This window comes from Pinus tabuliformis, chromosome X, assembly GCF_031772625.1.
Source record: "Pinus tabuliformis cultivar Carrire ecotype Pingquan chromosome X, CPIR1, whole genome shotgun sequence".
NCBI lineage: Eukaryota > Viridiplantae > Streptophyta > Pinopsida > Pinales > Pinaceae > Pinus > Pinus tabuliformis.
The window spans coordinates 1,000,974,882-1,000,990,397 of record NC_142308.1 but is presented as its reverse complement, the minus strand read 5'-3'; the positions used below and the strand labels follow the sequence as shown (position 1 = coordinate 1,000,990,397).

The following is a 15,516-nucleotide window of genomic DNA, read 5'->3' as shown; positions in this document are numbered from 1 at the left end:
CCATCAAGATGGGCGAAGTGCTAGTAGAGTCAGGTAGGTATGCCAAGCTGACCAAGTACTTCAATGTCAATCCCAACCCTTCTCAATGAAGCTGATATCATGGAACATAAGGGGGCTCAACAGCCCTAGGAAAGGCAGACTATTAAAAAATATGCTTATGCAGGAAAAACCAAACATACTCTTTTTGCAAGAAACCAAATGTAATTCGACAGTTTTGGAAAAAATAGCAGCGAAAGCCTGGCCAGGAGGGCTAGTAACAGTTGTTGATGCTCAAGGGGCGTCAGGAGGACTGGCAATTCTCTGGGATGCACGAGTAATTCAACTCGACAATATACATGCAAACAAGAACTTCATCCAGGCAATATTTCATATAATTGGCACCAACACCCATGGTCATATAACTAATGTATATTTCCCTCAGGAAACCATACACAAAGCTGAACTTTTGGATACTTTGTCGGAGCTTAACTCAAATAGGTGATACCCGCTTTGGATATCTAGAGGAGATTTTAACATGATAGCAAGAATGGAGGAAAAGCAGGGAGGCAGAAGCAGAAGGAATAGAGATGGGAATCTACTAAAAGACTTTATTCAAAACAACTGGCTGGTAGATCTTCCTTCAAATAACGGTATGTTCACTTGGAACAATAAAAGAGAGGGATTGCAACAAATAGCCTCACGTCTCGATAGATTTCTAATATCAGACAATGCAACTCACCTAGGTGGGGAATTCACTGCTTCCATCCTTCCAGTATCAGGTTCAGATCACTGGCCCATAGCTCTCCAATGGAACCGGCCAGGCAACAGTATTAGGCATCCCTTCCGATTTGAGGCCTTTTGGTTAACTCATCCGGATTTCTATGAATTTGTTAGATCAACTTGGCTCAAGTTCAATCCCACTAGTGGTACCAAGATGTCTATATTCCAGCAGAAACTAAAGCACCTCAAAGGAGAAATCAAACACTGGAATCATACCACTTTTGGCAATATTTTCAAAGCACTGGCAGCACTCAATCAAGAAATGAAGGATGTCCAGCAAAGGATCATCATAGAAGGACGCTCCGAGGAACTTGTAAAGTAGGAACAAGCTATCGAATCCCAAATTCTAGATAGAGCACAACAGGAGGAAACCCTTTGGAGGCAGAAATCGAGGGTCAGATGGCTTAAGGATGGGGAAAAGAATACAATTTTTTTTCATAAAACCAAATTGCAACGTAGAATGAATAATTACATTTCCCACATAAAAAACGTGCAGAGAGACAGAATTGAGATGCATGAAGGCATTGAAGATGAGTTTCTAAGATACTTTAAGAAAGCTCATCAAGAACCCAGCATAGATAGAATGCCTGCTATAAACAAAGTTCTAAGAAACATTTCAAAACTAATCACAGAAGAGCACAATCTTCTCCTCCTTAAGCCCACAAGTTTGCAGGAAGTCAAAAGTGTTGTACATCAATTGAAAGCAGGGAAAGCGCCGGGTCCGGATGGATTCACCTCCAACTTTTTTCATAGCTTTTGGGATCTTATCAAAGTGGAGGTCTGGCAGGTGGTTGAGGAATCTCGCACTTTAAGATGGATGTACCCAAGGCTGAATGCCACCTTCATCACCTTAATACCCAAGGTAGAGGAATCCAATACTCCAAACAAGTACAGACCGATTGCTCTATGCAACATAATCTACAAGATTGTCTCCAAAGTGATAGCTACCAGACTGAAACCGTTGCTCCCTCTCATTATCTCGCCCGAGCAATCTAGTTATGTAGAAGGTTGGCAGATAACAGATGGGATTATTTTAACTCATGAAATAACCCACTCTCTGAAGCAAACAAAAAAACCAGGTATGTTGCTTAAAATCGATTTGTCTAAAGCTTTTGATAGTATCAGCTGGGTTTACATTCAAAAAATTCTTACTGCCTTTGGCTTTGCCCCTTCCTGGGTTAGATGGATTATCAATCTTTTGTCTTCCTCATTCTTTTCTGTGCTTATCAATGGTATCCCATCGGCTACGTTTCGTCCTTCCAGGGGTATCAGGTAGGGAGATCCCCTTTCACCTTTTCTTTTTGTTATTATGGCAGAAGGACTAGGTAGGAGTCTAAAATCCGCTCTGCTTTCCCAGCATCTCAAAGGCCTATCTTTCAGCAATTCTCCTACCTATTCCCACCAGCAATTTGTGGACGATAACATGCTTTTTGGTCATCCCTCGGTCCAAGAAGCTCGCCTTCTCAAAGCCCTCTTAACAAACTTCTCTGAAGCTTCCGGAGCCCTTATCAATCGTGTCAGATCTCAAATCTTTTTCTTTAACACCCCAGCTCCCACTCAAAGAGCCATAGCCCGTATTCTTGGTTTTACCATTGCTTCCCTCCCCTCCAAATACCTAGGAGCTCCCTTAATAGCCTCGGCCCTCAAGCACTCCTCTTGGAAAGACCTGTTAGAAAAGCTAGAGGCAAGGCTTTTCCTCTAGACTCATAGAGCTCTCAATATGGCCAGCAAACTTGTTCTCATTAAGGTGGTTCTCCATTCCATGCCTTTGTATCTTTTCTCTATTCTTGAAGCTCCTAAATGGGTTCTCAAGGAGATAAAGAATCTCCAGCGCAACTTCTTATGGGGCAGTTCAGGCCCTAATCGAAAGTGGGCTCTGGTCAAATGGGACAATGTGTGTCTTCCGAAGAAGGCTGGGGGTATTGGACTACGAGATCCAGGGCACAGTAATAAGGCAATGAGAGCTAAAATATGGTGGAGGTGGCTGGAAAATCCTAATACTCCCTGGGCCTCCCTTTGGACGGCAAAATATGCGAATAATAGCCCTATTGAAGAAAGAATTCAAATGTCAGAAGTAAGCACAGGGTCTGTAATTTGGAATTCGGCCATTCAACATAGGGATCTAATACAACAGCATAGTTTCTGGGAAGTTAAGAGCGGTAACACAACAAGATTCTGGGAAGACTCCTGGCAGCAGCTCCCAAAGATAAAGGACACTCTCTCTAACCTTCCCTTACCAGAGCAAGGTATAAATCAGTTAGCAAAGGTTAATCAGTTCTGGGACCCTTCTTCCACACAGGGATATAGACAATGGATGGATGCCAAACAAATTATGATGCACGGCTCTGAGCAAACTCAGCTCTCTCTCTCCTTAGAATTACAAAAACGGAAAATCCTCATCTCAGAAGGATCGGACATACTAAGATGGGGATATGAAGAGAAAGGTACTTTCACCACAAGGGAAGCATATAAGATAATTATCAAAGAAAGGATAATCAAAGACACTTTATGGGATAAAATCTGGCATTCCTCAAATTGGCCGAAGGTGTCTACTTTTTTATGGCTCTTATGTCACAATAAAATCCTCACATGGGATAATCTCAGAAAACGAAGCTTCTCTGGCCCATCTATATGTCTCAACTGTAAGCAAGAAGAGGAATCAACTATTCATCTAATGCAAACCTGTCAAATAGGACGGAAGCTGTGGGAAAAGGTTACCTTCCGATGCCAAAAAGAGGGTAGAGTGCAAGGGGATATCAAAGCCACTATTCACAATTGGAGTCACGAGCCATATCAAAGCAAAATCCTCAACACACTATGGCAGCTTATTCCTGGTCTACTGATGTGGAACATCTGGAAGGAGCGGAACATAAGAGTTTTTAAGGATCAATCTATGTCTATAGAGCAGATATGGACCAAATTACATCAGAACATTAAAGAGTCATTATCTATTAAAGCATGGTCCCAAGAAGATTTTCCTTCACTGCCGCAGGAACAATCAGTCTGGGATAATTGGAAGATACATTTAAATCAACAGCCTACTCTTAAAGACAATCCTACTAAGAATAAACAAAGGCCAACAAAATGGACTCCGCCACCTAGCAACATGTTCCAACTCAACTTCGACGGAGCTTCAAAGGGTAATCCGGGAAAAGCAGGTTATGGAGGAGTCTTCAGGGATCATTATGGCACTCCTCAACTCATCTTTCTCGGCTCAAAAGGTTGGGACTCCAACAACTCAGTGGAATTGGAAGGACTATGGCGAGGTCTCACCCTGGCTCAGGACAAAAGTTTTTTTCCACTTATCATAGAAGGGGACTCGCAAATCATCATAAACATGGTCACAAAACTAATGCAGGGCTCCCCCATACATAAGGTCAGTAACAGTTGGAGAATGGCTCAAAGGCTCGAGCTAATAGACAGATGGCTTTCTCAACATCAAGCAATTTCTTTCAAACACACTAAGCGGGAAGGAAATAAGCTTGCTGATTTTCTTGCTAATATAGGAGTGGAAATTGGGGTAGATCTCTTTGTAGGCTCAATCTCCAGCATAGCCTCCGAGGGTCAACTCTCTGAGTTACAGAATATTGTGAAGGATGATAGGCTTTAGGAGGATGACACACACCCAGATGCGGGTGTTAATACGATGCATTTATGAGGGATCTCGCATTGCAGGCAGATGGCCCTACACCTGGCTTGCGGACGAAGATCGTAGATCTCAATGACATGCAAATTTATTAGAATGTAGGATGGAATGATGGTCGCACATACCGTCTTTAATGTGCGCTAGCTCGAGAGTTCATGCTCAAGGTTTTATTCATGGACTGGTGTTTGGTTCACGCCATTGCTGTTGGTTCTTTTCACCTCCGCCCGCTTTTCTTCCCACACCCATGTCTCGCTCAGGTAGTCTGGAAGCACGCCTAGGTTTTCTGTATCGCCTGGTTCCTCTATGCTCAGTCCCTCCCCCGTCAGCTCTGCCATTTTCCCTTTCTTGGTTGTTCAGACAATTCGAGGATGCCTCGTCGTCGAGGGGTCTCTCGCCGAGGAGGCAATATTGGAAATAGAGGCAGAGCCTCTCATTCTGCTCCTCAGAACGTAGTCCCCATTGCTTCGGCCTCCCCGTCCTCTCAGCCCTCTGGCCATGCTGGGCCTCTCCCGCACAATTCCTTTCAAGCAACTCGCTTCACCTTCCATAGCAGGCTCAACAGGGCAGTATTGTCTGCCAGTATCACTGTTATTCTCGCTGAGGAAGAGGACAATCCCAGCAGCTCAGCACACACCACCACCTCTCAATCTCAGGATGATAGTGTACTTCAGGGGGAGATGGCTGGAGTTGTGTTTAATGAAAATAACATGCAGGAAGATAGCACTGTTCCTGAGGCGCCTCCGCATCCGGCAGATTCGACTCAGCGCGAGGTCCTTGCTTGTGGACCGGTTCATCATGCAGGCAGCATCCTCAACCTAGTAACTCCTCCAGAAGGTGGTATCGAAGGGAATGAAGACAATTGATTCGTCACTTGGATTGCCTCATCCAGCCAGGTGGACGAGGATGCGCCCGACTCTCCGCAACATGTCGAATGATGCTGGTTCATTGCTGACGGGTGGCAATCTTGCCTTTGCTCTCTTTGATTTTATGCTATGTGTCTATGTTTTGGGTCTCTGGTTATGGGTCTAGTCTCATTTCTCGTTTAGTATCGGTGCCAGCCAACCTGTTCTTGGTCTGCAGCAACAATTCTTGGTTTGGTGAGTTTTTGTTTTGCCTATTTTTGTCCATGGTGGGTATGACAAAATGCTTCTCAGTAAAGCCACTGCAGACGATAGTAAAACTATGTTAAACTCAGAACAGAATTATTTTTTTGTGCGTCTGTGTCTACCAAATCATGTTATGAAGTCTTTTAATCCTGAAAGGACAGATAGCAGCATATGTATGTCTCAGAATCTTTCGCTGAGGGCTGGCCTCTGCCGCCTCTGAGGTTTCAACCTCCATGTACATATTTTTCTCTTTATTAATAGAATTAGTATTTACACAGAAAAAAAAAAATGGTCAAGTGGATCGTAGTTAGTTGGATAATAGAGAATTGACTTATACAAAATATTTCAGAATATAATATGCATATTAGTATACACAAATTAAAGGTTGATATGATTAATTAAAAAGAAAATGTCATATCAACTAATGTCATACGAAACTATTCATGGTTTTTTGGGATATAGTGTTGATAAGCCATAATATTGCTCAAATGGTATTGTAAATATTTATAGTCAATAATCCTCTTCTATACTTTTTTAAATGTATAAATGTTTAACCTTGTTCCATTTTTTTTAAATTTATAAATATTTAACTTATATATCAATTATTCCTACAAGTAATAATAATAATAGTAAAATAAAGCTATATATGTGTGTGTGTGTGTGTGTGTGTATTCTTTGGTGATATGAGATGTACCATGTAGTAAGTTTTTTGATACTTCTTACCAATTGGTCCCTATATAAGTGTTTACCATCCATTCAATTTATATGACATCCATTATATATGTATATATATATATATATATATATATATATATATATATATATATATATATATATATATAATTTGTTAATTAATTTTTTATGTTTTAGTAAATTATAAAAAAATATATTATATTAAAAAAATAGTCGGAAAATGTAACATTACATTAATTATAAAATTTTAATATTGCGGGTTATCACTCTTGAGCTATTAAAAATTTCTAATTTTATCACACATTTTTAATAAGAACAATCTAGATCCATCTTCAGTCGTGATCTACCATAACCTGAGAGAGACCAAATCTCTTTTCACTTTAAAAGTGTAACCAACCTCCTGAGCCTACCTAGAAAACCCATCTCCATAAGTTTAATTTTTTTTCCCTTCGTTTATAGTGAAAATTCACCCTTAATACATGTATTATATTCCTTTTTATTTCACGACCATTTATTAATTTTGCAACTATACTGATCTACTTCCTCTTGATTTTTTTGTGGGTTCATGATGGGATATTTAGAATTCATTATGAAAAACATGGCATATATGATTGAACCATAATTAGATGCATTTCCACCTAAATTTTTCTGCATGCCCCATGGTCTTATGCAAATCTTACAACAGAGATACCCGAATTCAAGTTTTGTGATCCATATCTTAATATAAATAATTTTTGGGAAGAAATCACATTGAAGGATTTGGTCGATGTGTTTCAAACCAACGAGTGTGGTTCATCTTCAAGACAAGATGAAGAATCAGATCTAGGAAGAGGGTTAAATAGGAAAACAGGCAATTCCTGAAGGCTAGATGAAAACGGCTAATTTGACTAAGAGAGAAAAAGTATTTTTCATTTTTAGTTTTTTTTTTTTTTTTTTTTTTTTTTTTTTTTTTTTTTTTAATAAATATATATTTTATTAAATATCTACATATTAATAAATGATTATATTTGACTAGGGTTCTATTTAATAATATTTAATAATTAATTACTTTATTTTTTTATTTTTTTCTAACGGCTATATTTAAATGGAAAAATTAATTTATTTTATTATTTTATTTAATGGATCCAGAAAGGACTAAGAAACAAGGATGAAAAGAAATTTGTAATTCAGGGATAAGTTTGGAAAAAATGAAAAGTAAAAATAACTATGAAATAAATAAATAAAATCAGTGGCCACTCACATTATGATCATCTAAAAAAGAAGTCTTGATGAAATCATTATTGTTAATTTACACTGCCGTCATCATGAAGCACAATTTTATAATTTTGTGGAAGGAAAATTAGTCCTAACATGCAACCAATAACACTCGTTAGTTAGTTTTCCCCATCGACATATAATACCTTAATTCTAATCCACTTAACCTGATCAGAATTACAGTTCACTTCAATGGACATTAGATCAAGTCTACTGTAGCTAACACAAGCATGGCTTTTCATGTAGAGTCTCACAGGTTTGTGATATTACTGTTAAATAACACATAACTACCCAACCCTCATGCATGGCATAGAAAACCATTCCCTCATTAATTATGCAGTTAAACGCTATTTGATAATTCACTCACGTGCATTACCACTTATCAACTAATAATAAGGCTTGCTATGACAACCATGTTTAGGTTCAATATTTATGAACATACCATAAACATGTTAGTAGAAGTAGCTCCATCCACATTGATGGCCCCATGGAATCCCTATCAACAGTAAGATATTTCCATAGCCACAGTGATATTAATCCAACTAATAAGCCTCTACCACTAACTTTAATTTTAGAGGTAATAGCGTAACATGCATAAGGATGAAGCCATTGACATAGCTACAGATTACACTACCAACATAACTTATGTAATATGAATACAGAATCATTATCCAGATAGCACATAAGTTAGAAGTAATGCATATCCACTATCCCAAACAGCTCAACATGCTATACTCTTGCCCAATTAAAAGCCATAAATGTCATATGCATAAAGTGCAATTCTTTCCATACCAATACAAACTGCAACATTTATATAAATGAAACAAATAATAATAACATAAGGGTAATATGTCAACATACAACACATCCCACGCATGTGAATCCATCTAAAACAATCACTTGGAGGAAGGAGCACCACCACCCAATCTTGAATCACCTTTGATTCCCCCCGAGACAAAGGTCTTGCCAAGGATCAACTTTCCTCCATCGATCAATGCACTGGGTATTTAATATCTTCTTTCATGATTTAGTTACCATTGGCGGTTTCTCGATTTAATGGATTTTTCCATTTGCCTATGTCTTTTTCGGAAAGCTCGTCTTGATATCCCACAAGGATTTTCCTCATAAAATCTTGCCTTTATCTCCCACAAAGATTTTATGTCCGATGGATATTTATCTTTCATCCATCTGATGGATATCCGATCCATCCAATCTTATCTATAATCACATCTAGAAGCTTATCATGAAAGATTCATCTCTATCCCATTCCTAATGGGATTTGGAAATCATATCCTCTCTCTTGGTGCTCCACCCTCCAAGTGATTATTTTATTAATTTATTTAATAACACATTTTCTTTTCAGATTGCATATCACCTATCTTTCCTCAGCTTAGGTTTAGAATAGTTTTACCCACAAAGGAGGGTATCACACTTAGCTTTAACTCATCATAGGTTTGCAATAATTTAGCACAGAAGGGAGGATATTACACCTAGCTTTAACTAAGCTTAGGTTTACAATAATTTACCACACAAGGGAGGGGTGTTACATAATCCCCCCCTTAAAATTCATATCATCCTCGTGTGTCATTGCATCATATCCTCATTCATAGGTAGCTAGTTTCTGAATCAACAACTCTTATGGCTCTTCCATCTGATACAATTTTTCTGATGTACATTGGTCACAAGGAGTGTTCCTTGCACCTCTCCTTCCATACCTACATCGGTCTAAATTAGTGCTCTCCTTTCATAGCTACCTTTAACATTTTTTTTTCAAACCATTTGTGAGAATTATATATGCAAAAGCTTAACTATGATAAATATCATAATGTGTTACTTAATATTATTAGAGCAACTATTGCTTATCAGTTATTTTATCTGAACAATGCATGTTCTCTACTTGCATTCTTTTCCAATCTTTGAGTTCTTGTTGAACACCTGTTTCTTGCAGCTTCTGTGCATACAAGACATTAGTTAGCATATTTTCCACATTATTATGTCTACAAGGTCATAAAATATTAGTTCACATAACAATATATATCCATCATATATATTCATCATGATTTTATGTATGGCAAAATGCAATTAACCTTGGTTAGCTATACCAATCTTACTATCCTTTTTTTGGTGTAACCTCTAGGTCGGTTGCCTTGCCAGACATTTATTTAATGTCTTCATGCATATCTGCACAAATTTGTATTATACACTCTAATATACAAATCATATTTCAATCCTATAACACATGTCATCATACGGGTACTGTATGTACTACTATACATAGCACCATCTGTGCTACAGCCCATCATACCATTCCCACAATATCACTTGCATGACAAAATCTTTGTCCACATATTTTTCTACCATGTTAGTATCATGCCAAGCATTCCTTTATCAATTTAAAACAACGGTGCTCAATTCACAAGGAATTTGTATAAGCATGGTTCATTTTTGTAATTGGAGAAAGTTTTTCAAGTGCAGAACATTTCCAGATTTCATTTGGTTATAATATCAGTAGTATAGTATTGTATTCATGCATATTTTCATCATACCTTTTGTTTAATGTCCTAAAGAAGACTATTATCTCACAGACTATTAAATCATAATTCATCCCATATGGTTTACTATTGCTCTTTGTACGCTTCAACAAATTTTTTGGCATGCATAATTTAGCATAGCTATACCTGAAAGTTTTTACTACTTTCAATTCTACACCGCTTTTTTTTGTTAGTGTTTATGATCTTAGGGTACTTACATGTTAGCTCCTCTTTAACATTAAATCACCCTTAACCAAGGGATGGGTTATCTATTTTATGAATTCCTATTTGAATTGTGCATCCTTTCTTATGTTGTTGAGACACATTATCAATGCAATCCAATAAGAGAACCTCTCAAAATTTCTTGATACAACTTATTCATTTCAATTGATATGATATCAATATATTTAAATAGACTTTTAAATACCATTTAATTGACCTAGTGGTACATACCATTTGAGCACTTCATCAATTACTATGGTTTTCACTCAAGGGTACTTATAGGTTCTGTTATGCATATCCATCGAAATATGCATATTTCGTGGAATTTCTTTAGGTTAAGATTTACCCTTAACCATACTTTCTTCCATTCGAAGAACAAATCACATTGTATGTAGATGCATTAATTAAAGGATTAATTTGAGTGATAATATGTACATGTTATATATTTTTGTACTATAACATGTTCTCACCATTGTTTACCTTGGTATAATGTTTTCATAGCAGTTATACCATTTATAAGTTGTTTTTATATCATGATGACCATTGTTTAATCTCTATCGAGAATCGTAGTCTAGTTTTATGAGAATTGTGATTCTTCCATTCATGAAGGCAACATATGTAAGTGGGTCACTTCAAGTAATAATATCTTCCACCTATGTGCATTACTTACTTTTAGGGCATTTGTTCCCTATTGCATGATATGACAACTTTACTTATAAGATTTTTCCTGTAAGACTAATAACCTACAATTCCCGTGTCCAGCCTGACTCTTGAACATAGTCATGCACATTTTGCCTATTTATTGTTGGCACATAATAGCCCATGCATGTATGCTAAAAAAATATAATGTCATAAGCAACTCAAATCCCCTACATCGAGGAAACACCAACTTTATACATGCTATGCATATTTGTAATCATTGATAGAAATCTAACATTGATTCTACAAGTCACAACTATGCCCAACATCTAGGCAACAAAACCTACAGTCTATCAAAACACAACAACAACTCCACACTACTTTACCAATATAATCATTAGGTCATTCACGCTCTTTTCCTCTACATAACATACTACCCCTTAATAGGAATTTTTGTAACCAACATCTTTATGATTGTTGAGCAATGTCTTTTACTTTTTTCGACATGTAAGAAACCATCAATACCAGAATTCATCAGAAAGTGCTTACATGGAAGATCTATAAGACCCATTACTATGCACGGATATTAAGCATGTTCCTTTATAAAACATTTTTATCTGAATCACCACTCACCTAGACTATGGTAGAGAAACAATTCATGTCCATACATGGGTATATGTATCATAACAATAATGATACAATTATGGAATTTCTCTAGTATACAATCCTCCTTTCAAGTCTTAGGTGATTTTATTTAGCCATGCATCCACACCCTAAATGTATCATTTTTTTTTTATTTTTTTAAATATGCATAGCGTCACTATTAAAAACTTAATTTATTCTTTTTACTTCTTATAAGAAGTATGTTCGTCATGTCTCAATTTCTTTTCCAACTTGGAAGAGTTCATATTGGTTAGATATTTCTCAAAAACCTTATCTATATGAGATGTATACATTAAAGTATGATCTTAAGTTGCAAAGTTTCATACTGTTAAGAGGTATTTATAAACTTAACACACTCTTTTTACCATCAATCGAGAAGCATTAGGACTTTCTTCTTATTAATTACCATGGTTTATATATATTATTGTACTAAAAAATGCTTATATATAACATGTTAACATTAGATTCTCCTTGGTCACATTTTCGAAGAACCATCACACTCCCTTGTATATAGATGTATTAACAAAAGGATTTTATTATTCCATTTCATGCTCTTTATACTTTTATTATTTTTCATGGGAATCTTTACAATTGCTTGACAAATTAATAAGGTTTAACATTTCCTTCTTTATATAATCATACTTTCACGACTAGTTGCTGGCTTATTGAGCCATTTCACTCAAAGAAACTTTTCCATTTCCAAAATGTTAACATGGAAAAAACTATATTAAGATATTTTTTCTTCTGGGCAATCACAAAAACTCATATTTATTCGACCTACAAGCTTCTTGACTTTGTCTAGCCTCATGAACAAAATGCTTTACGAAAATATCTCTTATAAGAGAGTAACACACAATCAATCATGAATATCCAGACTACAAGGACTAGGTCGTCTTATTCTCCATGTGTAGTGACCCCAGATTTATGTAAATTTGAAAGTTACTATGGTAAAAGACTAATACAGTTGTTGTTATGTTTTAAACAAAACTGTGGCAAACTAATTCTGATTGAATAATTTAAATTTAAATATTTTCTTGGAATTGCTGGCAACCTCTAAGAAGTGAATCTTAAAGAAAATGATCAGTTGTGATAACTGATGGAACTACCCTCCAAAAGAGGGAAAAACCCTGACTGAGGGATTCTGTGCTGTTGGGACAGACAGAGGAAAAACAAATCTTGCTCCAAAAGTAAAGGAGAGAGAGAGAGGTTAAGTCTGGTGAGGACCAGATAACCTGGCACAAGAAGTGCACTATTCCTGTTGAGGGCTGGGGGCCTGCAGGATTACTCGGGGGGAGAACACCGTCTGAAGGATGGATTCTCATGGCTGGGAGGAGAGCAGAATTTAAGTTCAGGTGACTTTTGTTTGAACAAAACCATTCCTGTCAGAGGTGTTCAGGTACGGTTCCCAAACCAGTAGTCCCTGTTATAAAAAGCATTGTGTATGGAATTTACAGTAATTTATTTATGAAAGACTGTGTGATTCCTAAATACTGATGGGAAAATAGCATTCTGTGCATCTGTAAAGGTCAAATAAAAACTGTTCGTTAATGGACCAAATGAGTTAGCACTCAGTCAGAATTAATAAGGCGGAAGAGTAAAGTCAAGAAGGGCATGGGTGTACAGAACCCTACTCAAGGTTCGGCTACGAGGTAGCAGCCTTGATCCAAAAATTATTAAATAAGCAGTATTAATCAATTTGTTTAACAATGGACAGGTTAAAAAGAAAGGTGCCTTACAACCTGTGGACTGATGAGTGTCGTAGAACAGTGCATGAAAGAGGGTTTATGCCTTTATAGAGAAAGAAAAGGTATCGACTGCAACAACAGAAATCTTGTGACAGCGAATAGAACGCTGGTAGATACCCTAGGTTTTCGAAACCACGTGCGTTCAACAGAAAAGCTCTGCGCAGAGAGTGTTGGATGACGGGTCACCTTATAGTATTAAAGGGTGCCATAGAACCTCCTGGCTTAAGGTAGAAAACCCAAGATGAATTTATAATAAAGAATGTACAGAACGAGAACATTTCCGTATGCTGTGAAGTACAGAGACGGAAGCATTAACTGAAGTGAAGAATAAGGCTCTGAGTATTAGAGCTAAACCTGATAACTATGAAAGTATATATTCATTTAATGCATGCAAATAAAAAAAAACATTTATCTGTAAACCTGAGACGAGAATTTGTATCTGGCAATAACAGATAATCTTGTTCAATCTGAGCAAAGAACTGAGCATGTGAATAAAGAAGGGTGACTCCGTTAAACAGTAAATATATGTAAGCAAACCATAACTTTTCGGGCCTATGCATGCAAGCAAAGGGAAAGTAACCTTGTGAAACCGCAAGCTTGTGCATAAAGAACCTAACCACAGACACATATTTAATAGTCGCGGAACTGTATAATGAAATAGAAGTCATGCAAGCAACTAATCCTTTCACGGAATGAGGGATTGTTAACCAAACATTATTTACGCGCTAAGCTATGATAAATCAACTGGTAAACGTAACATTTCTTTTACAGAATCTATAGCATGACTATCATCATAATATGGTAAATGTCAAGACAGTGATGTCCAAAAGAAAAGACCAAAAACCCATATAGCAAATTAACGCGGTGACTCTATTTCTGAGAAAGAATATACAAAATGAAATGTTCAATATATAAGTGAAATGTCTGTGGGCTAAGCAGAGTATTACAGCATTAAAAGGCAAACTTATACTCTGAGCAAATTAATACATATGCGAACAGAATCAGTTCCATTAAATACATTTATAACCCTATCTGCGCATGGAGGCCAGATGTGAACATTCTTAAACATAGCTATTATCTAAGTCTGCCGCCAGTGGCTCGGCAATACAAAAAAGGAAGACCTCGATGGTTACCACAGAACCCCGAATTTCTGAAAGAACAACTTGTAACCATTAACACAGACAATCTTAGTTAAGCAACAAGCCGGATGTAAGGTTCTTCACCGAGAGAAACTCGGAGGGAACGAGACTACCAAATGGGGAAACTGAGACCTGCATAGACCATTTAAGGTATGCATGACGGTAAACCCTGAAATGTATTCGAATAAACCGACCCTTAGGGCATGTATGACTGTAAACCCTGAAATATTTCGAATAAACCAACTTTCAAATGCTGAGAAGCTTACCTGGGTTTGATCGAAGTCGTTGCAGAGTAATTCCGTGGGAGTTGACCAAATGTAACCAGGGCCGCTGCACCAGGATTTGTCAAGGGAAAACCAAACTGCAATAAGTAATAAACCATGCGATTCCAGCCATAAAAAAAAATACAGAATAATGAACAAGAACACCTTCTTAGTACCTGTAAGGTTTAAAGCGAACAGGGTCCAGCTCCGGCATGACAGAACGGCAGTATAGTGCTGTTGATAGCGAACTCGAGGAGGAGTGAGGAACCATTCCGCAAAGACCGCGGACAACAAAGGAAACAATAGTGTGAATGGTCGATTAAATATCCACGCAAAACCCTGAACAATTTCCAGCCCTCCGATCTCAGGAAGAGATCTGGACCGTCGGAGTATGGCGGGAGTAGCTAGCGGAGGAATCAACGTTGGCAATACCGAGAAGTCACATGGCTGGGAGAACCAGGCCATGCCACCTGCCCAAGAAGGACGGGCAGACATAAAAGCTTCGGTGATCTGTCAATGAAGGGTACTGCGTTGGGATCCGAAAAGCCCACGCCATTAATACCAAGAGTTAAAATATCTGTAGTGACTGCGGAAGTTTAAACATTACATAACCTACCACCTGTACTGGAGATGTTGCCGCATGGAGACGTAACCGAGACCTTAACATAGGTGTCAATCAAATGAAATACATTGGGTAGCAATTGTATAATGTTAATATTGTATGCCAACCGTGTCGTGGGCCATATGTTTTCCATTCCATGCAAATTGTAACCTATACGTTTATCTTTGTAAAGTATAATGTGCAAATAAGGCTGGTGATCACATAATGAGCTGCAAGTAAAGGATTATCGTGTGT

The 15,516-nt window shown here is 37.4% G+C and overlaps 1 protein-coding gene across 1 annotated transcript; it reads left to right on the top strand.

Annotated features, from left to right (window-relative positions):
- Window positions 1–526: 526 nt before the first annotated feature.
- Window positions 527–1,081, top strand: LOC149143104 (uncharacterized). Its single transcript, XM_089451676.1, has one exon. It carries the CDS (start codon window positions 527–529, stop codon window positions 1,079–1,081), a length of 555 nt encoding a protein of 184 aa, XP_089307802.1.
- The last annotated feature ends 14,435 nt before the right edge of the window (window positions 1,082–15,516 follow it).

Bases quoted from the DNA above. Each gene is read 5' to 3' on its own strand.
- LOC149143104 (XM_089451676.1), top strand. From the start codon at position 527: ATGGAGGAAAAGCAGGGAGGCAGAAGCAGAAGGAATAGAGATGGGAAT.